General features: G+C 36.5%; 2 protein-coding genes across 2 annotated transcripts; both read left to right on the forward strand.

Moving 5' to 3' along the window:
- Positions 1-6,340: 6,340 nt before the first annotated feature.
- Positions 6,341-10,191, forward strand: LOC105048802 (uncharacterized). Its single transcript, XM_073261274.1, has 4 exons — positions 6,341-6,751; positions 6,847-6,935; positions 8,125-8,280; positions 9,878-10,191. Exons 1-4 carry the CDS (start codon positions 6,637-6,639, stop codon positions 10,031-10,033), a joined length of 516 nt encoding a protein of 171 aa, XP_073117375.1. The 5' UTR covers positions 6,341-6,636; the 3' UTR covers positions 10,034-10,191.
- A 113-nt stretch (positions 10,192-10,304) lies between these two features.
- On the forward strand, positions 10,305-11,494 carry LOC105048856 (protein DMP9). Its single transcript, XM_073260988.1, is given in 4 exon segments — positions 10,305-10,312; positions 10,505-10,758; positions 10,761-10,814; positions 10,817-11,494. Coding segments are annotated over 4 exon segments (867 nt in total). The 3' UTR covers positions 11,368-11,494.
- The last annotated feature ends 11,239 nt before the right edge of the window (positions 11,495-22,733 follow it).

Genomic DNA, 22,733 nt, shown 5'->3' on the forward strand with positions numbered 1-22,733 from the left:
CGGACGATACCTAGTCGGGGGACCAAGCTTAAGCCGGCGTCATAGAGAGCTTGTTCGGTAACAAGCTCCCTCTGCTTCGGGACCGACATATCTTTCAGACGGTGGAAGTCCTCCCGGTCGTCCGCTTCCACCCGACTGTTGTCATTGGCTTCGGTTCGGGGCACGCCCCAGTGAGAAGGAAAGCCCCAAGAAGATGGAGAAGAAACAAAGAAGAATTTGTTCTTCCACCCATGAATGGACGATGGAAGACCGGTGATGAAGGAAAGACCCTTCCGGGGGTTGAAGAGCCACCACCCTCGGACTTTAGGGTGGGGTCGGAGCACAAAGAAGGCCCGAAGAGAGAAATGCGAGGGTTGGTCGGCAAAAGCTGACACAACAAAGCAAAACTAATGATGAGCCGGACAGAGTTCGGCGCTAGCTGCGCCGGACAGAGTCCGTAATAGTTCAGAAGATTCCGGACGAACTCCGAAATCGGGAGCTGAAGACCTGCGCGGAGGTCCTCGACATACAGCGCCAGCTGACCAGGCGGAGGGCTGTTAACCCGACCGCCGGCCCCTGGGGCGGACAGTTGAAACTGCTCCGGGATGCAGTATTGCTCCCGAACCGATCAACATTCGGCCCCGAAAGCGAGGAAGCCTCATCTTCCGGAGTCGAGCGGGAGTCGTCAGTCGGGTTCCCCGACCGAGCTCCCTGAGTCGGATTCCTGGCCATTTCACCGGAACCGAATGAGGAAGAAACAGAGAAGAAGAAGGAACGGAGGAGTAGAAGAAGGTGAGGAGGACGAAGAGGAGACCACGAACCGGAGGAGCTCTTCTGGAAGCAAGAAAGCTCTGCCCGCGACGACTGAGAAATCGCCCGGACAGAGTTTCGGCAGCAAAATGGCAATGGTGGGGTCTTGGGTCCGAGGGGTCCTATATATATAGGCCCGACCGACGGCCAAGATGACTCTGCACCGACCGAAGCTCCACGGATGCGCGACACGTGGCGGCCTCCGGGTGGCCGAGGATTCGGCGCGCCCCGTCCCGGGACGGTCGCACCGCCATATTAAATGCGGGGGGCGCCGGCCAACCACCTTCGCCACGCGGCGCGCGCGGACGCGGTTTCGCATTTATGCGCCCGTGCCGATTCGCGTTCCCGATGGGACGCCTGACAGCGCCCCACACTCCCGCGATCGGCGCCGGATATTCGGTCGTCTGACACCGTATCGTCCGGCACCCGATCTCCTGACACCGACGTAACGTCTGACGATGACAAGACGCGACGTCTGACACCTGACGCCGATGTGACTTCTGACACCGACTAGATGTCCAGATCGCTCGACATTTATGAGACGTCCGACATCGGATCAGCCGCGGTATGATCGATCTGTGCATACGACAACCCCACTCCTAGTCGCCTGGGATTGCTGCCCGAGTGAGAGCATCGGCCAGCTCACCATCCGACTTAGGAGTGGAGGGGGGCAACTGTTGGGGGATACCCACCGACCGACCGACCGACTGTCGGAAGGACCGACCGACCGACGGCCCGACCGACGACTGACGGCCCGACCAACCGACCGACGGCCGGACCGACCGATTGGCGGTCGTAGCGACCGACTGACGGATGCCATCACCGGCTAATTATCGGCTCACGACCGACTGAGGATATGTCGGACGCACCTTTTCCGACCGACTGAGCCCAGAGGTCTGATTGCCGACTCATGTAAGACTCCCCGACCATCGGAGGGGCCCGACGCCACTCGGCTGGCCACCGACTTAGGGTCGGTCGGCTCCTCCAATCGCCGTACAACCGCCAGACCTTGTCAGTTCTGACAGCGACATGCGGCACGACCATCTAGGGGCATTGTCCCACCGAGACATTGTCAACCTGGTGATTTGACGGCCACACGGCGACGTGACACTTTACGGCGGCTCTGACAGCCTACAGTGGTTGACAGTTCCTCACTTGTCTACGCCATTAATGACGGCGCCATACCGCGCTCCACTATATAAACCGGGGAAGGCAACAGTGCAAAGGATCCGCTCCATCGCTCCCACTTCTCGACTTCGAAATCACAGCTCGCTCCTCTCTCTCTCTCTCTCGATCGAGCTCTCTTCTTCATTTCACTGTTGCCCAGTCACCTCTCTGACTTGACTGTCGAGGGTCCCCGCGGAGCCGCTCCAGTCAGTGCGGACTTCTCATTTTTGCAGGTGCACGCTCTCCGGCGATCGGGCGACGAGACGATTGGCCGCAACAATAACCTTTTCATCAAGCATCCAACATTTCAGATAAGTACTTGAATGAAGCCAATGACAATTGTATCACGAGGGTGAGATGATCAATAAAGAGTTCATTACCCGTAGCAAATGGAGGCCTACAATAATATTTGAGCCTCGGCCCTCGAGATAAAAGAAAAAGGGACTTAGAGGTATATTTTTGATTTTTTTTAAATTTTATATCATTCTCTTTGAAAGAACTAGTTGAGCAAATTGAACGGATTATTTTCTTCTCCTTTCCATAAAATTATTTATAACATTGAAATACAATAAAGTAACAAGTGACAATAGAAAATTAATAATGATATTCTTTTCTTGATTGTTGTTCTCTAAACAAAAAATTATTCAAATCATACAAATTTTTTATTGGCATAAAGATTTGAATTTTAATAGAAATATTTTTAAAAAAAGACATAAATGATTTCTCTTACATTCCTTGACGAGTTCTTTTGATGAAACTACATCTTAATAAAATTCTTTTATATTGAAAAGAAAAAAAAATACAAATATAACATATTATTATTATAATACCAAATCTTTCAAATATATTTAACACAACAAAGTGAATAAAATAATTCTTTGGAGAGCCCTCTACAACACGGCATATAAATGGCCCTGATAGGATGGGGCCCAGCCTCTTTTGGGCTCCCTCCAAATTTGGATTTTTGACCCACGCCTCTATCCTTTCCTAAAACAAGTAGATGGAGAGGCGTGACGAGTCTGGGTTATTTGAAAACGCTGAAGGACCCTGTAGGCAAAATCGCAGAGTTTATTACCCAAATAATATTAAAAAAATATATATTTACAAAACTAATATATTTTTAAATATATTTATAAAATTAATATAAAATTATAAAATATATTTAAAATAATATTTTTTTTATAAAAAATATCATTTTAAATAGCATTTTATGGATCTACGTCACCTCCTCCCCCATTCCACATGGATTAAAAAAAAATAAAATAAAATAAAAATATCATTTGAAATGGCATTTTCAAATATGCTATTTCAAATGGCATTTTCAAAGCACTTCAATGATTCAAAAAAAAATAAAATAAAAATAAAAATTATTATTTATAATGATATTTTTGAAAACGTCATTTACAACGACTTTTCAAATAAATTTTAATTTTAAATGAATTTTTTAAGTCTTTTAATTGCCAAAAAAAATAGAAAACTAATCCGTATCATCTCCGTACCGACCTATACTGATGCCGTACCGATCTATACCAGTCCAAACCGCACCGTACCAAGCGGTTGGTGCCTGCACCGTATCGTACCGATGCCGTACCAACCTGTATCAGCCCATACCACACCGTATGTAGCGGTTCGTGTCCGTACCGTATCGAGATGTACCAATATGGTCCGATTCATCTCATTTGCCGAAAAATCGATCTGAACTTTACTGATTTTCCATCAATACGGTACGATACAGACTGTACCGACCAATTTGGACTGGTTCGGAATATCATGCATCCAGTTGTAGCCCTAATAGATGTGGGTCCGACACAATCGTCCCATCATTCCTTATCAACTTGGAATCCTCGTCCTATCATTCATTGATAAGGAATGATGAGATGATTTTATCGGACCCAAATATATTAGGGCTATAGCTGGATGCGTGGTATTCCATACCGGCCCAAACCGATCAGTACGGCCCATATCGTACCGTATCGGTGGGGAACCACAAGGTTCAGACCGATTTTTCGGCAAATGAGATGAATCGGACCGCATTGGTACATCTCGATACGGTACAGGTATGAACAGCTACGTATGGTGCGGTATGGGTCGATACAAGTCGGTATGGTATGGTGCAGGCATCAATTGCTTGGTACGATGTGGTTTGGACCGATATAGGTTGGTACGGTACCGGTATGGATCGGTATGGGGATGATACGGATTGATTTTCTATTTTTTTTTGGAAGTCCATTGAAGGACTTTGAAAATATCATTTAAAATTAAAATTTATTTAAAAATATCATTATAAATTATTTTTTTAAAAACACCGTTACAAATGATGAATTTTATTTTTTATTTTTTTATTTTTAAACTATTGAAATATTTTGAAAACATCATTTGAAATAGCATCTTTGAAAACACCATTTTCAATAGAGATTTTTATTTTTATTTTTTTTTATGATCCATGTGGGATGGAGAAGGAGGTGACGTGGACCCATAAAATATCATTTGAAATGATATTTTTTATCAAAAAAATATTATTTTAGATGATATTTTATAATTTTATATTAATTTTATAAATAAATTTAAATATATATTAGTTTTGTAAGTATATTTTTTTAATATTATTTGGATAATAAACTTCAAAATCGCAATAGGCACAAGGGAGGGTACGGAAAGAGTATGGAGAAGAAAAAGAAAAGAAACAAAGAACAGAAAAAGATGGGTAGACAAGGTTTAAGAACATCATTATTTCATGATAGTGGCCTACTAGAAATTAAACTAAGTTATTATCAATTTCTAGAGTGAAAAACCTGTGTTATTAATTTAAGCATAGGTAATCATGTTTCTAAACTTTATTAAATATTTTACATTATCCATATAATCTGAAAATTAATAGATGTTTTTATGTTGTTTTATCTATTCAAGAATAAAAATTGAACTTAAAATGTGAATTAAAAATAAAAGTAGCTATGCAGATTATAATATTGGATAGTGTGCACTTCAGTAACATAATTATGCCATGATAATGGCCCATGCCAAAACTATTTGATTATTATTTGGGATTAAATATCTAAAAAATAAAGAAGGATATAGGATTGAAAAGGGTATATGGCAGTGATCAAATGATATGAAACTATTAAGGGGTTGTACTGCTCTTTATAGTACAAATTGTGTACCATAAAAGATCCATGCTCTCATTTAAAATATAGGCTCCTAAACACCCACAGTGGACCATACCCAAGCTCAACTTATAAAGCTCCAAATACACCTTCATCTGTCCTCTTGAAGGAAGAATGCATTAAAGAAAAGGGCATTTGAAATTTGTGATAGTAGCATGATATAGATTCTAATGCACCTCGCGAAGAAGGGAAAGAATAAAGATGCCAACTTGTCATGCTGGTCAAGTCTCTTGGTACTTACATGATGCATACATTTCGGTGAATCTTTGTCTGCCCTTCTCACAAGAAGTAGATGACACGGTTTCATTTACACAAAGAATAACACACTAGGCCATAAATGCGCCTGGTCTGAGTTGTTGTTTTTTTTTTTTTTTTCTTGAGAGAGAAAATGAGTTCGGTCCATCAGGCTTCTATCCAATGACAAAGAAATAATGCAACCACACCTACCCCTTAGGTTCCATCAGAGTAGCTAAAGACAGAGCGGGTAAATAAACAGAAGAGAATTAACTGGCCAACTGAATAATATTTATGTACTGAGAATAGGCCGGTAAAATATAATCCGCCGGCAATTCGATCCGTGTTCAGCTTGTTATAAAAAAATTTGAATTTAAACCAAACAAATTTAGATCATAAATAGATCAACCCATTTAACCCGTTTAATAAGTAGATCGGATTTGAGTTTAGATATCTAATCGTTTAATCATTTAATATTCAGATCGGATTGAATCAGATGACTCATTAACTTATTTAATCTATTTCTGATCCATTTAATTCGATCTGTTTAACCTGTTTAATCCATTTAAGACTCGTTTAACTTGTTTAAAATCTGTTTAATCTATTTTTGACCTATTTAATCCGATCTGTTTAACTTGTTTAACTCGTTTAACCTAATTTGATTATTTAATAAATAGATTAAACGGGTCGGATCGATTACCTGTTTAATAAATAAATTGGGTTCAAGTTTGATTTTTTGACCTGTTTAATAAATAGATCAGATTTGGATTGATAATTTTTTGATTCGATCCGATCCAATTACCACTCATTTCTAGATCACCAAAAGAACAGAAAGAGAAAAGCGGAGGGAAACTAAGAGAACAAGAAGCAATCGGGCCCATCTCAATGGCCCAAATTGGAGTTGGTTACAACAATTGGTCAACTCGGCCCACAGAAGCCCAACACCGCTCGACAACAACCCAACACCAGCCGACAGCCAACAAAGAAACCTCTCGTACGGGGATTAGCTGTAACTCGTCTCTGTTGTGGCGATAAAGAAAGGCGCCATATCCTGCCACACCAAGTTCCAACTCTAACCGCATTCTATTTCCATGCCAGGGTCAACGAGTCATTCTTGTGGATTTTACGTGACACCGTGCACATCCAAGGGTCTTTCTAACATTGAATATCTAGCTTATATGCTGATCCTGTGCATGGTCAATCGTTAGCTTATTGTACGTGTTGCAGGCTGACTGTTTGGTAAAATTCCTCAGAGAGCAAGTGCTCGCTGAAGTTGCGTGGCTTCATGGCTCTGCTTCCCGTACCACTTGGTCAGACACTGAGGCTCAGCTTGAGCGTCTCCAAGAGGTGTATGAATCCATTAAACAGCCAGTCCCTTGCATTCCCCACACACCACGTAAGTTTTCTTCCTCTTAAGATGTTGTTTTTTTGTTCTTTGGCAAACCAATTGCTGTATAAGGAATTCTACGGACGGTCATTTCTTTTGCTTCTGCAGGGCCATCTCGTTCGTTTCTTAGAATTGAAGCAAGGAATATCACTCGAACAGAGAACGCGAAGGTCAGAAACCGGAGGATGCGAAGAAAGGTATGGCTCCTGTGCTAGTGCCAGTAGCAGTTTGTCTCAGTCAGTTGAAGGATACTGTTGAATGACTAGGCTTTGAGGATTTCTGATATGCACTTCAAATGCAAGTAAAACGGAAAAAGAAAGAAAGAAATTTATAAGGTAATAGAGTAATTACACAAAAAGTTGATACTTAAGTCGGTGCAGGTCACCTTTAATTTATACTGGTAGTTTGTTTAGATATAAGAAGGCAAGAATATGAGCAATACCAAATATAGTGAGTTGAGGTTTGGAAGAACCTCAAGAAGCAACTAAATAAGCTTTTTCCTGCATATCAGCAACTTCATCCACTCCTTGCAGGAAAAGGAGCCTGTAAGCTGATTAACTCCCTCTATCATGTAGCTAATGGAACCCTCTCCATGTCTCACTCATCCAAAGTAAAGCAAAGTCCGCAAGTGATTTCTCAGGATGCCACTTTTGTTTTCATCTAAACAAGTCTATCTTAATTCTGCCAGTAAGCTCTTCTATTAATTGTATATCTCTTCTGGACAAGCTTGCCAATCAACAGTAAGTTTTAGGTTCTGCAGAATGGTATGGCATCTTTATTTACGTGGTCTGTACACTGTCTGTATCTATACTTATCGAAGCTTTTAGTAGATGTATTCTTATGGATTCTTTGATGATCATAGAATAGTAAAAGCTTGTTTTGCAATTTTAACATCTGCTGTCTCAGTCTTGATGAATTATGCTATGATTTTGAGTGTTGTTGTTGCTAATTTGAAATCATTATTGATGAATCTTGCTGGAGTCTCTATAAACCTGAGCAACGATGCATAAGATAGACTCCCATATAATGCATATAAAAAAAATATTTTGGACTATTGGTTGCTTAATACAGCCTATGTTGTGCAATGCATTTTAAGTTAGATACCATTGGGAATGGAATATGTTCTTATATAGTTTACAGCCTCAGGTGCTATTGTCAGATACCTTATAGTATTTGCATGTTCACAAGACTGTTAGACTTGAATTTAGCAACCGGAATCCATATCTTGTGTAATTTGACTTGGTTTTGCTAGCTCACAAAATTTAGTTTCTTCCTAACTATGTCATGTATTTTACGTTGTTGATTTACTTTACTCCCTGAATAAAATTGTTCTGCATAGAATAAAATTGTGCATTATGACTTACTTCTATTTGATCTTTTGCCTAGTTCAATGGCTCACCTACTAAGCCAAGGCTCTCAGTATTTTGTTCAAACAAACAGCTGTACGCTATGCTCGTTGATGATCAAAATAAGAAGACCCTCTTTTATGCAAACACGTTACAGAAATCCATCCATGAAAACTGCTCTTGTAGCAGCACTAGTGTAAGTGTATTCATATCTCTTTTCTAACAGATATAGGTGCTCAGTAGCTCATTTCTTTGGACATTCCTTTGATGGCATCATCTTTCTTTTATCTCAACCTGGTGATCATATTTGTCATGTTGTAATTATTTCTTTGTGAAGTAGTGTCATTTCCAATGATGGCATGTCTAGGTGTATGTGTAATAATCATTTTATCAATGAAATGAAAATAGATTATAATCCACAATACAAATCTCAGTCATAACTAATAATATGGGACAATCTGCCTTGCAGAATTACTTTTCATCAGTGAATAATTGTGAAGTAGTCCTCTGTTGTTGATATTTATTGATGACATCATCTAGGACCAAATGATATGTAAACTTAAAACTGAGTTCATGAAGTTTCAATGCTAATTTTATCTGTCTTTTTTGATGAGTGCCTTAACATAACATTTAGGAGTTTAGCTAAATAGAACCGATGCATCGTTAAACATCAATTCATACCACAAGGATCCGCATTATTTCAATGGAAACTCATGATTAACATGTTTGCATCATTGAAGCATGTAGGAGTGTTTTGAAAGCATATGTTTTATATTTTCTCAAGTTTAACCATGTTAAGCCATGGTTTTAGAGAATGAAACATGATTTTGTTGTGCACTTCTCTCACCACTTTTTTGTCAGTTTCTCAGTATTTTTGTTAATGGCTGATCTAGAAAGATTACCAGTCTCGATATGGATCATTTTGACCACCACAAGGAGGATTTGACCAGATCTAGGAGTAAGATCCATCGTATCAGAAAGTTTAATCATGTGCCAAATTTCTAGAGGTTATTATTGAGCCATATGACATCTGATTGACATGGCATCATTCTGCATTCTTAAGAATGCGGTACACTGAGTGGTCAGGGCTGAATTCCATTGTCAAGGCTCTGAAACAGACTGGTCGATGTAAAAATTTCTTTTTCAGGAAAGATTTTAACTGGCATATCTCCCAATACAGAAAAAATTAGAGAGGGTGATTGAAGATAAAGTCGATGTAGAAGTTGAGAACCACGATTTAAGCTTTTCATGATTATTTTCACTAGCCATGTCTATTTCGAAAAAATTGTTTCCTCTTTTAACCAAAAGAGAAATTCAATCTGAATTGTGCATGGGTGGATCTTATTGTATAACTAAAGGCTATGTAACTCGGTTTTGAGTTGATTAATGAAAGAAAAGGAATCTAGATCCTATCTTTGCCAATTTTTGTACTTCTCCTTATATTTTTTTTTAAGAGATTCAAGTTGAGCCAGATGAGGAAATTACTTCCTTCTCCTTGATTGGATCGGTAGTTGGTATTTATTATTTATTCTAATGATTATATTCATTTGAGTTTCATGTAGAAATCATTAGTCAATGCAAAACAATTTTTTATCAAATGGTAGATTACACAGTCTAGACTAACCTTTATGTAATTGTTAGACATTGCATATTGTTCAACTCATTTTTATCCTCTCTCTCTTTTAACTCCAAAATATTGTGGTTCATAAATTTCTTTTTGATATACAAATTTTTGGGTTAATTGCCTCTCTATATCATATTAACTAATCTCTAACCATGAAATTTGACCACAGGAAGCTGCTCAAAGGGTTGGCGAGGAGCTTGTCAAGGTATGCGAGGATCTAAATATCACTGAAATATCATCTTATGATCGCAATGGATTGGCTCGTGGGGAAAGAATGGCAGCATTCGAGATTCCAATCTCTCAACATGGGTTCCTACCACGTTAGCTGATATATTTCCCAGTCTGAATAAATTTGTTTTTGTCCAGTGATGATACTCTTGGCTTTTGAGTTTTGAGAAACATGTCAAAACGACAGCTGAAAACCTTGCAGTAGAGACGAGTTTCTGTGACAAATCTCATTGCTCGAATAATTCTTCCCCTTAATTTTTGTGTGTACTGTATTCTCTTGCAAATTTTCTCAAAATCTAAACAAGCGGCACAGGAACGGTATTATTTCAAAATGCCTACCTTATAAGGGCGATGATAAATAGACAATAATGTCAACGTTATATTAGGTCCTATATAAATCAAAATTATGTTGTAAATCACAGAGTGAGAGGTTATATTTTTCCATAAACAAACACAAGGATTATCTCCGGCTACAGAGAATCAAGAACCTTCTGAAATTCTCAGGAAATATCGATGGCTTTTCTTGGAGGAACACCTCCCAAATCACCAACTTAATTTGATTGTTTAGACTAGCTAAAGCCGTTCTGCCATGCACGGTCAAAACTGTGTCAAAATTCCTAGCCAAACTTGGCTGGCCCAAGTTGTGCATCTTTCATTGGGTCTGTTTTCTTTCAAAGTCTCCCTCAGGGAGGGAACAGTTAACTAGCCGTTGCCGCTACAATTCAAACTCTCAAGTCTCTACCCCAGCCTTAACTGAGAGCAGAATCTACCCACTTTCCTTCCTCCTTGGGTGCTTGGAATCCTGCGGAGAAATGGACCAACCCGTGAGACTGTCATGGATGAGCCATCTTTGTACCCTTCCTCTCCTCGGCCAACGCCGGCACCGGCCGGAGACGGAAAGTGGTGGCAAAAAGCTTGCAAAAGACACTCTCAAAGACCTCCATGCTCGTTAACTTCCTCCCAACCGGCACCCTCCTCACCTTCGAGATGCTCCTCCCATCTATCTCCGGTGATGGGTCATGCTCCCCGGTGAGCACAACAATGATCCACGTCCTCCTCGGCCTCTGCACACTCTCTTGCTTCTTCTTTCACTTCACTGATAGCTTCCATGGCCCTGATGGCAAGGTCTGCTATGGAATTGTGACTCCAAGGGGCCTTGCAGTCTTCAAGTCAGGCCTCGGAGTTGAGGTACCAAAGGATGACCGGTATCGAATGGGCTTCGTCGATCTAGTGCATGCAGTCATGGCGGTGATGGTTTTCTCGGCGATCGCACTGTCCGACCACCGGGTCACCAACTGCCTCTTCCCAGGGAGAGCAAAAGAGATGGATGAGGTGATGCAGAGCTTCCCGTTAATGGTGGGTGTGGTGTGCAGTGGTCTGTTTCTTGTGTTCCCCACCACTCGATATGGAATAGGGTGCACACCATCATGATTCATGAGATTATTGATGCCGAGGAGATTGGTGCAGTTGGATTGTTCGATGAAGAATACTGTTGTGCAGTTTTCTAAATTGAAGTTTCAAGCAAACTAAGTGCTCTTTGTGATATCTAAACTGACTGATTGTATTTATATTATCATGTTTGTGATAAGGCCATGAATTTAATTTTGGTTATGTAAGTAGAAACCAAGTGATCAAAAATAAGGATCATCGGCAATGATGAGGTACACCAAACGTTAGGCTGGTAATGGATCAGGTCCACCCTTAATCAAAACAGGAATCCAATTCAAATGAACAGTGTTTTATCCTATAGTTTTTTGTTAGATGTGTTTAGTATATTTCCTTTGGAAAGTTTGGTTATCTCTTTTCTTAGCCTTTAAATTAACATACACTAAGGACCCATTCGGTGTTGATTTTTTTTTTTTTTTATGTTTTTATTTTCGAAAATTAAAGCAAAAAAAAAAAACTGAACTAGACTGAACGAAATCTTCTTGTTTTAAACTTTGTAAAGTTTTTGGATTTTTGGATTTTTTTAGATTTTTTTTTGATGAAGTGAAAGCAATGGAGGCTGGCCTAATGCCACCTATTTTATTAAAGAATTAAAAAAATATCTACAGGTCGATACAATAGAAGTAAAATTTTTGGGTGGGGTAGCAAAAAATTTTTGCTTTCGAAAGAAAAGGAAAATAAAAAGAAGAAACAGCAAAAGTTTTGCATGAATGGCATCTTCCATCTCGGTCTGATATTTCACTAATTCACAATGAGACAAACCTAGAGAAAGAACAACGCCAAACAGACGCTAAGTTCATCATAGATTGCAGCTTTGACTCATTTCATATTGGCGAATGGAATCTTTGGCCCATTTCAAAACATAACTCAGTTGTAAAATAATTTAACCATACTGTTCCCGCTGGTGGTGGCACCAACCACAAGCATTTGAATCATCTACTATGCTCAATTAATTACTGGTTGTTAGATGAAAACAACATATGCATGTACCAGTGTTACTGTGGTTATTGGTCGCTTAGATATTCGTTGTTTCGTATTGAAATAAACTGTTTTAGCATTAGAATGCGTTCCATATTTAAATCATGCTTATATATGTTCCATGCTCCAGCATTAGGTCTCATCATACAACCAAAAGTAGTGGCAGAAATGCTACAAAAGGCTAAGAGTCTAGTGGTTTGGAAAAAACAAGAACACTAGGACCACAAATATTTTTTGTTATATTTCTGAATCAGGATCTGTATACTAAGCAGGCCGACTTTAGAATCGCCATTTCAGCGTCAAACATCTCTTCTGCTGTTTATGGTAGCATATGTGATGGTCCAATTCAGCAATTTCTGGACCTCTTGACATGTCCATGCCATTTTTGAGCAGGATCGAGTTTGCAAATCAGGTAGGAAACATCGAAGTAAAATGGGCATTGGGAGCCTTCATCATGCGGACAATGGCAAGGTCACACCAGTCAGATTGGATCAAATCTGTGGTCCAATGACTCATGGGTGTTTGTGGCCTCTGCACTGCTGATTATGGGAGCTTGGCTGGTGTCAAAATGAGGAGACCTCAGTTGAAGTCCATATATGACTTGGAGAAAGGTCGTTGCATGGTAACTGGTGTCATAATGATATACGTAAAGCTTTGCTGAATTTTATATTATGATTGGTGTCAAAGCAGAGGAACCCCAATGAAAGACCATATGCCTCAGAGAGAGATCATTAGATTATATAACTCACGTCAGCTGCTGTGCTCTGCTTATGGAAAGGACATCAATAGTTGGCATTGGAAGAGGGCGTGCATCTGTATCATTACATGATTTCAATCTACCGTCATTCTTGAGCTTATTCATAGAATTGAGAAGCTATATTTGGGGGCCAATGAGATTCAAAAGAGTGTCCCTGTATCCATAGAAAAATATTGCACTTGCCATTTTTGGCTTATATTTCATATGCCTTTGGTGCGCGAAGGATAACCGTCCGGCAAAATGAGATGTGGGATGGACACTTTCGTGCAAATTGGAATTGTAATTTGGCGATCAAATTATGCAATGGAACAATCTTTTTCACTGCCGTTGAAGTGGCATCAAGCTGGTGATTTTTTGGACCTAATGTAACACTTTCTTTTATGACACAGCTCAATTGCCGCATTGAATTTTTCTCCTATCTTTTTCGCTGTAATTTTTGACTGGATCCGAGATGAAGCAAAGCAACTAGATGCTTATCTGCTCCTCTGCAATATTTGAAGATCTCTTCATCATTCTATTATGATGACTGTTCGGACAATCTTTAAGAGACGAACAGCATATGAATTTGGCTGCTTCATTTATTGCCGAGTACACTGAAGACTGGATTTGTATTAAGACATGATTGCCTCCGAATCTTGAAAGATATTTTATATCGTGACTTCTCAGATTGTGCTCACATTAAGGTATGTGATCGTTCAATTATACAAAAAAAAAAAAAAAAATCTTCTTCTACCTTTATTCTTAGAAAAAAAATTTCTATTTCCTTTTCTTTTTTTTAATTCTGTGTGCGTGCCCGATGGAGTGGTATATATTTACCTAAAGTTAATTACCCAAGCAAAGTATCAAGCCCCACTGTTCATACTTGGAACCTCCTCCAAATTGCAAAGAGAGGAGGTTCGCAACTTGCCACCACCTAGGTATCGTCCATTTTATAGGAAACAATTTCGGCGCACTTTTCAGGTACAGAGATTGGCGTTTGGAAAACCAGATGGAACATTCTAGTATTCATGCCGTGGAAATTCTTCTATAGTATAGTATACACTATTATGTAAATCAAACTTTCGAGTATTTAAAAGGGACGTTTGACCTACCTCATGTGATCAGGCGTGCAAAAAAAGAGAAGTGGGATCAACCCAATAATTCTTTTTATTTTCAAGGAACAAAAGCCTTATATTTCCTCAGTAAACATAGGGGCTTATGTATTTATTCGTTGAGTCCTGAGAAACTTTTTAGAGAGAGAGAAAGAGAGAGATACAAATTATGTTGACAGAAATTAGAATATGCCACCATGGTGAAAATGGACTAATCTAAATCAATGGCCACATATGACGCAATATTTTCCATTGGTTATTGATGTATTTGGAAAAAAAATGGAACAATGGGCTGTTCAGATTCGAGATAGTTTTCTAGCGGAAATATTCTTCGTACTCAAAGATTAGACTTTCTTTTCCCACGATGAAGAAATTCTTAAACCGCCTACAAAGCTCAATCTTCATTTTTGAAGCTCCCAGAGCAAAAGGACTATTCTGACAAATGAACTACTCTAATATATTTTCATTGAGAACATGAAGGTGGAATCCAACGTGCCTGAAAACACTCCATCAGTGTTCTTTTTCTTTTTCTTATTTTTGTTCTCCCCAACTATAACCGACCATCTTGACATTCGAACTATCATCTCTAGCCAGCCATCTTTTGTATATTTGTATTTGTTTCTTAATGCACCAAACTACATGTATTACATGTGTACAATGCTACAATAAATATGGCAACGATGGTGTGCATATATTTTAATAAAAAATATGGATAGCGGTGCATTCGTATCCATGATTATTTGATCAAATCTCTCCTTTTTTTTTTTTGTTTAATAATAAAATAATTTTTAAATCTAATAAAAGGACTGTGGCAGTCATATTTTCGAAAAGAAAAAGAGTTGTGCTTTAAAATTTTTGCATGCCAAGTGCCGGATGGATACGGTAACGGATGGGTGAGTGCACGTTCTGTGGTCGTATAATTTTTTTATATTTTTAAATAAAATTTATTATCTAAATAATATTAAAAAATTATTTATAAAATTAATATATTTTTTAATTTATTTATCAAATTAATATAAATCTGTAAAACATCATTTGAAATGATGTTTTACAGTTCCACGTCACGTGCCACATAAACAAAAAAAAAATCATATAAAAATACCATTTATTTTTAATTTTTTTAATAAAAAAATATCTCAAAAAAAATACCTCAAAAAAAAAAATCATAAAAAATGATGTTTCCATATATTAAATATAAAAAAAATAACAAAAAAACATACCTGCAGCGACCACCATAAAAAAAAATAAATAAATAATTAAAATCACCGTTTGGAATGATATTTTTGGAAGCTTCAAAATCTTTAATTTAAAAAATTCTATATCCTTAATAATATAATATATCATAATAATAATAATATAATATAATAATAATAATAATAATATAATAATATATAAAACATAATAATATATAAAATATAATATAATATTATCATAATAATAATATAATATAATATATAATAATATTTATATTAGATATTATAATACATTATTACAATATAATGTATTATATTATATTTTAATATAGTATATTATAATATAATATAATTACTATACTATGTTTTAATATAATATATTATAAAATAAAATACAATATTATATTATAATATTATAAAAATTTATTATAAGATATTAAAATATAATAATAATATAATATATATTTTATTATAAAATGTAAGATATTAATATAATATAATATATTATATTATTATAATAATATATAACAATATAATTATATCATAATATTTGTATAATACTATAATAATATAATAATATAAGATTTTGTATATAATAATATATACTAATATAATATATTATACTATATTAATATATAATCATATTATAAAATGCATATTATATTATATTAAAATAAAATATTAATATAATATAATATTTTTAATATAATAATATATAATAATATAATATAATATATTAATATATTATAATATAATAATATATCAATATAATATAATATAATATAATATTATAATGATATTAACAAGCTTTTTAAACACATAAATCTTATTATTAGTGGTTTTTTTTTCGTACAAATCTTTAAGCTTCTTCCAAAGTATAGTAGCCAATATTTCATTGTCTACATGATGGTAAATATTGTCATCCAACCATTATCGAATAAAGCCAACACATCATCGGTTCAAAAATTTTTACTTCTCATTGGTCATATCTTTAGGCTTGGCATCATCACCTTCTAAGGGAGCATGCATCTCCTTACAATAAAGTAAGTCTAGTATCTTGCCCTTTCATGTCTCCAATTATCACCATTTAGGCTCACCATTCTATTTGTATTCACCTCAATTACTAACTTAGAAATTTTATAAAATACCTTATACGCACCAACTATAGCTCTGATACTACTTGTTGGGAAGGAGTGCTTTCTTCCCCTCTTAGGTAAGGTATTGATAATATTTCACAAGCACAATGTACAATGGCAAACGACAACCCAATAAATATAAAAAAATCAAATAACTAAGAGAATAGGATCAACAAACTTTTACATGGAAAATACTTTAAGAAAGAGAAAAATCATGAAGCACCAAGTGGAAATATACTAATCCAAACTGCATCGCATCGATCAGTGTCATCTCCGTACCGATCAGTATTGATCAGAAAATCAATCCGTATCATTCCCATACCGATCAATATCAGTGCCGTACGGACTTATACTGGCCCAAACCGCATCGCACCGAGCGGTTGGTAAAAGCACTATATCGTATCGATGCCTTACCAACTTGTACCGACCCATACCGTACTATACGTAGCGGTTCGTGCCCTACCGACTTGTCTGATTTAGTTTATTTTTGGATATTTTAAAAAATATAATTAAATTATCTGACATATTATTATTATTTACGTTATAATTTTTATAGCCCTTTTAGCATAACTTTTTCTCTCCTAATCTTCGGAGACATATGAGACTATGTGTATTCATGTTCACAAAGCATAACATCCGATCACTTGAAATTAAAATAATTTTTTATAAAAATAATAATTAATAATATAAAATAGAATAAAAAATATCAAGTATAAAAAAATAGTACAATAAAAATTTTAAAAATACTAAATACAAATCTAAAAAATACTAAGTCCCACAAGGACGTCGTGGTGCCCATAGTCGCTTGGATCTTCTAAGAAAGGTCCTCAACGGTCGCTCTTGCTCCTGTATCTACTGTAATAGCTCCTCTCCCATATCAGTGAAGGTCTGCTGGTCATGCTGCTCAGGAATAACCTCCTCAATCTCTTCAAGAATGGTCTGCTGTGCTGTCGGAGCATCTGTGGACTGAGTGACACCCTCAATTCCCTCATCTGGATATACGGATGGCCCTGAAAAGAAAGTGTCATACTAATGTGGCCAACTGGTATCCGATAATATCATCTGGGGTATGTAGGAAGAAGAAGGTCCTACCATCTGTGGATTAAGTGATGACATCTGCGGAATATGCGGTGATGGCATATGTGAAACATATGGTGACGGTATATATCTAATATGTGGCGTATCGGCTACCCCATATCAAGACGCACAGCTATCTGGGTCAACGCCAATCGCCATCAATATTTTCGAACTTGTTCTCTCTATCTTATGCAGTATGCAAATCCACTCATCCTCATCAGCAGTAGATAAAGCACGAAAGCATCTAACATACGACCTGACATAGAATCAGTTTATATAATAAAAATAAAATTAACAATATATTATAAAATATAAAATAAAAATATAATAAAATTATATAAAATATTTTTTAATTTAAATTATTAAAAATAAAGATATTGATATAAAGTATAATTTTCGTGGTCTTACCAAAAGACGCATAGCAGAACTTTCACCCTCGTATCCTGGAACTGCATACCGAGGCTGTCCAATAACTCGCACTGTAATGCTAAGAAATCAAGCTATGCAGTCATCGATATATGGATGGCCTCTCAAAATGGGATCACCATGAACTATGTGATCTCGACGTGCATCTCAAATAGCGATGTACTCTGTATGTCTGATACACCAGTCAATATGAGCTCTCTCTCATTAATCAATAAGATGAAGTCTCTGGCTAGTATCAAACTGCTCTGGAATGCTCTGAATCTGGACAAACTATCGCATGACACGATCGAAAAGATGCCACTCTACCATATCAAAATAAATAAGTGGCACCCTGGCAGTCCATATATCATGTCCAACTGTACACATCTGCGGTAATAGAGCCAATATTTCGTCTGTATATGGCTCCCACAAAAACTGATAGAGTTAAAATAAAAAAAAATTAGTAAGCTAAAATTTTAATAGATTATGAATACTATAAAATAATATTTATAAATAAATCAAATTTATCCATCTATATGTATCAACTAAGTATCCAACTGGCACCTATAAACTCGTACCACTCTCGTCGATACGTGATGAATGTTGAATGCAATGTTTCATCTGCTTCACAGTCTACTCATGTTAAATAAATTTTATTGAATTTAAAATAATACTAAATTTTAAATAAAAGAAGCAATATTTTTATACCTATATCTCAATGGTCCGTCTAGTCTGAATGAAACATCAAATCATACTGCTCCGATGGCATCTTGAGCAACTATCATCGTAATGGACTGATAGTAAGCATACGCTCCCATACCTAAATCTGTAAATTTCAAAAAAATTATACATGATATACCCAATCTGAGCTACAATAGAATGTCGATAACGATAAAAATTTTTAATTCACATACCTATAATAATACAAGATAACCACTAATCTCGCTCTGGTCAGCATAAGAACCCCGACACATAGCTTTGTACAAGCAAGCTAGTACTGCACTGTCCCAACTGTGTCTACGAGCGAAATCTAAATCCTCTACTAATGGCAAAAATATTAACTTCATCTTGTTCGATGAAGTATGGGATAATAGAACACCACCTAGTAACCGCAACACCTGACCTCTAATATACTGCTGCACCATCTCCTCTGGTGCATCATTCTCAATATGAAAATATCGATAACGATCATCCAAACACTCTATCCTGAGTCGTGAATGATCAAAAAACTGGACGTCGGGCTCAAACCCTAACAATCTCAAGCACAAAATCTGCCACTCCGGAATGGTAAGCGTGGGATCAACTTCGGTAACTGGATCGCCATCAACTGATAGTCCGATAAGGATGATGATATCCTGTAATATGATGGTCGCCTCACGAAATGGAAGATGAAACATGTGTATCTCTGGACGCCATCTCTTAAGCAAAACAGTAATAAGACCAACATCCATTTGTATACGACCAATCCGATATACTCCATAGAATCCAAGATATTGTAAATAATCCAGCACTCTATATGGGATGTTCTCTGTCCTCCAGAAGTCAACATCAGATCGTCGTAGATGAAGGTGTCTGGACTCCTGCAATAAGATATAATAATTAGATAACATATATGATTTTTCAAAAAAAATTTAAATAGTAAAAGTAGGATTGGAATGCTTATGCCACCATCTAAAATAATCTGTGATCGATAGTACTCCTGTAATATAAGAATACTACTATCTCGAGGGTCAGGATGCCGTAGATCGTAAGCTATAATATACTAATTAATCTAAAATAATGATATTATCACAAGTGTATTAAAAAATAAAAAATATGATAGCCATTCATTTTATGAGAAATATATTTTAAATATAATATTGTCATATAATATAACTTAAACATACAATTCAGTTCATCTCTGGATATTAAACAACATTGAAAATACAATCTCACAGAAACACATAAAACAACGGTGAAAATACATCTTCGAAGCCTTTAATTTCTTTCACTGCTTGAAGTTGAAGTGTATTGAAGTATCCTAGGACAGCGGCAAAAATTATGATCCTATTCCTTACAAATGCCACAGTGGTTCTTACTTCTTATTTGCTTATCATCCATCTAATTTCGTAGTCTTATTGACTTTGGTCTACCTTTCTGCTTGGGTCTCAAACGATGATGATCAAGAATACATTTGAACATACGTATATGCATCCAATAATCTTCATGTGGTAATGGATTAAACTCGCCGCTCCAAGCATTCATATATGCTGTAATTGTATATGTATCATCCACAAACCCACTAAAATATACAGCAATTTCTTAGCACACAGCTAAAACGTGTGAACATGAATATTTGTACGTGCTTCACTTTTTATAAGAATATTTTTTTTCAGTTAAAGTAACAATATGAGAATTTTCTTAACCTCGTAACCCTGCATTTGCTCTCCTCGTAAGCACTTCATATATATCTTTTTGAAGGTTGAATAATATTACTCGATGCTGGTTAGCTTTAACTTAATCTTCAGCAATCTTAATTGCAATATAAGAAGTAAAAAGATTATTTGAGTTCTCCTGTACATATCTTAAGATTTAGGTATGTCTCGTATTAAAGTATTTCACAAGATGATAAAATGTTATTTGAACATAAGCTGTAATTGGCACATTTCTAGCTCATCGTAAAATACTGTTAAAAATCTTCGATAAATTTATAGTTAAGACACCATAGCGCAGGCCATCATTATGTGCCAACATCCATTTCTCATTTTCTAACTCAGACAACCAGCTCCAAGCCTCTTCATTCACTGTTCTGATCCTACCCATGATAAAGTTGAACTTACAAACTTGATGAATATTTCCTGCTTGCCATACTACTCTTTTCAACTGCACATTTTTAAAATGAGTGTTGAAATTACTGCAGATATATCTTAAGCAGTATCGGTGATAGGCACGTGACAGACTCCATCCAATAGACTCATTTGCGATGGCATTTAATATACCTGGATGCCTATCAGAAATTAAGCATATTTCATTTCTATCTTTGATGATACATGTTCTAAGGTGGAAAAAAAATCAACTTCAACTTGCAGTCGTCTCCTCATCCATAATTGCATATGTTAGTGAAAATATCCCATTCTCTGCATCAGTTCCCATTGTAATTAACGTCTTACTTTTAAACTTTTCATACAAGTACGTGCCATCAATGCTAATTATAGGACAACAGTACCTAAAATCCTGAATAGATGGTTTGAAAGCCCAAAAAATATAATTTAAAACTTGGACATTGGAATTGGCAGTTTGAAAAAAATCCCATGAAACAACTATATCGGGATTTGCATGTTGAAGTGCAGCTATATAATAGGATAATTTAGTATAAGACGGCTTCCATTCTCCATAAATATCAACTAATATCTTCTGCTTTCCACATCATGCTTTCCTGTATGACACTATGTATTGAAATTGATCATTAACAGTTGCCACAATAGCTTCAACTCTAACACCGAGATCCTTTTCAACAATATGTCAGACTAGTATGCCAATCATCCTTCCACTGACATGTTTGTGGTCTCGACTCAATCCCGTAAACAAACAAGTGTGAGGATCCTCATATTTTGTGATTTAAAAATATCCATATTTTTTCAACAATACTGCACAAAGTCTCTATTTATAATTTTGAACATTATCTGATGATGCACATCGTACGGACCATAATTTTGAATGTGACTGAACTACCTTATATTTCTGATGCTTCATAATATGATAAAGATTAACAGCTCTCTTTAGATAATCTTTACTCTCAAACATTAGACCTTTAGAAAATTCAGTCATCGATGAGTCCCCAAACTGATAGTCAGAGTTCAATCTTTGACTAGCACTAACACAACCACCATCATTTAAATTTATATCATTAAAAAATTATGGGGGTTTGTGCAAACAAGGTTGAGGTTCTCCCACATTAATATTAGGCTGAACATCTTGATTATCATCCTCATCTTCACCATCATCATCATGAATGCTACTATCCTCATCCATCCAATAGTCTTCATCTCCATTTTCATCTGACTCAAAGCCTAGATTATCATAATTTATTTCATCGCCTACCCAGTCATCATCCCCTATATGAGTTTCGTATCCCATATTTACTACTACTTCTATCAAAGAAGAAGTCATCATAGTAAAAAACACAAAAAAAGTTACCATAGGACTTTGAATAATTGGACAACTAGGGTCGGCAGTAGTAGAATGTTATTCTACAAATATGGCCTCAACACTATCGGTTTGCATCATAGGAGTTACGAAAGGCGAGGAAAGCCTAACAGTATTGTCCGCTTGGGTTAAAAATCAATTATAATATCCAAAGTTCGGTACATCTTCTTTTTCAATATATAATTCTAAAAATCGATATTCTGAATATTTCAAAGGAAAGATCAGCATTTTTTTGACATCTTCATCATCATCAATTGTAACTAAGATATACTTGCTCTGTATTAACTGTCCCGACAGATTAGGAGATCTCTATTTCAATTCTATTTCATATTTTTATTTATCTACAGGAATACTGCTGTATAAATGGTTCAATAATTCTGGATGTGATAATGATGAAGATATTTTAATCATCCGATTTGTAGGGTGATTGTACTGTATGCCAGTTTTATCATTCTGTATTATGCCATCATAATACAATAGTAGACGAACTCGAGTCGGGCCATTTTTTTAAAAAAATCTATGACAAAAT

The sequence above is a fragment of the Elaeis guineensis genome, chromosome 7 (assembly GCF_000442705.2).
Source record: "Elaeis guineensis isolate ETL-2024a chromosome 7, EG11, whole genome shotgun sequence".
Taxonomy (NCBI): Eukaryota; Viridiplantae; Streptophyta; class Magnoliopsida; order Arecales; family Arecaceae; genus Elaeis; species Elaeis guineensis.

Coding starts and splice junctions, on each gene's coding strand:
- LOC105048802 (XM_073261274.1), top strand. CDS start 6,637: ATGGCTCTGCTTCCCGTACCACTTGGTCAGACACTGAGGCTCAGCTTG. Junction 6,752..6,846: donor ATTCCCCACACACCACGTAA/GTTTTCTTCCTC, acceptor TTGCTTCTGCAG/GGCCATCTCGTTCGTTTCTT. Junction 8,281..9,877: donor GCTCTTGTAGCAGCACTAGT/GTAAGTGTATTC, acceptor ATTTGACCACAG/GAAGCTGCTCAAAGGGTTGG.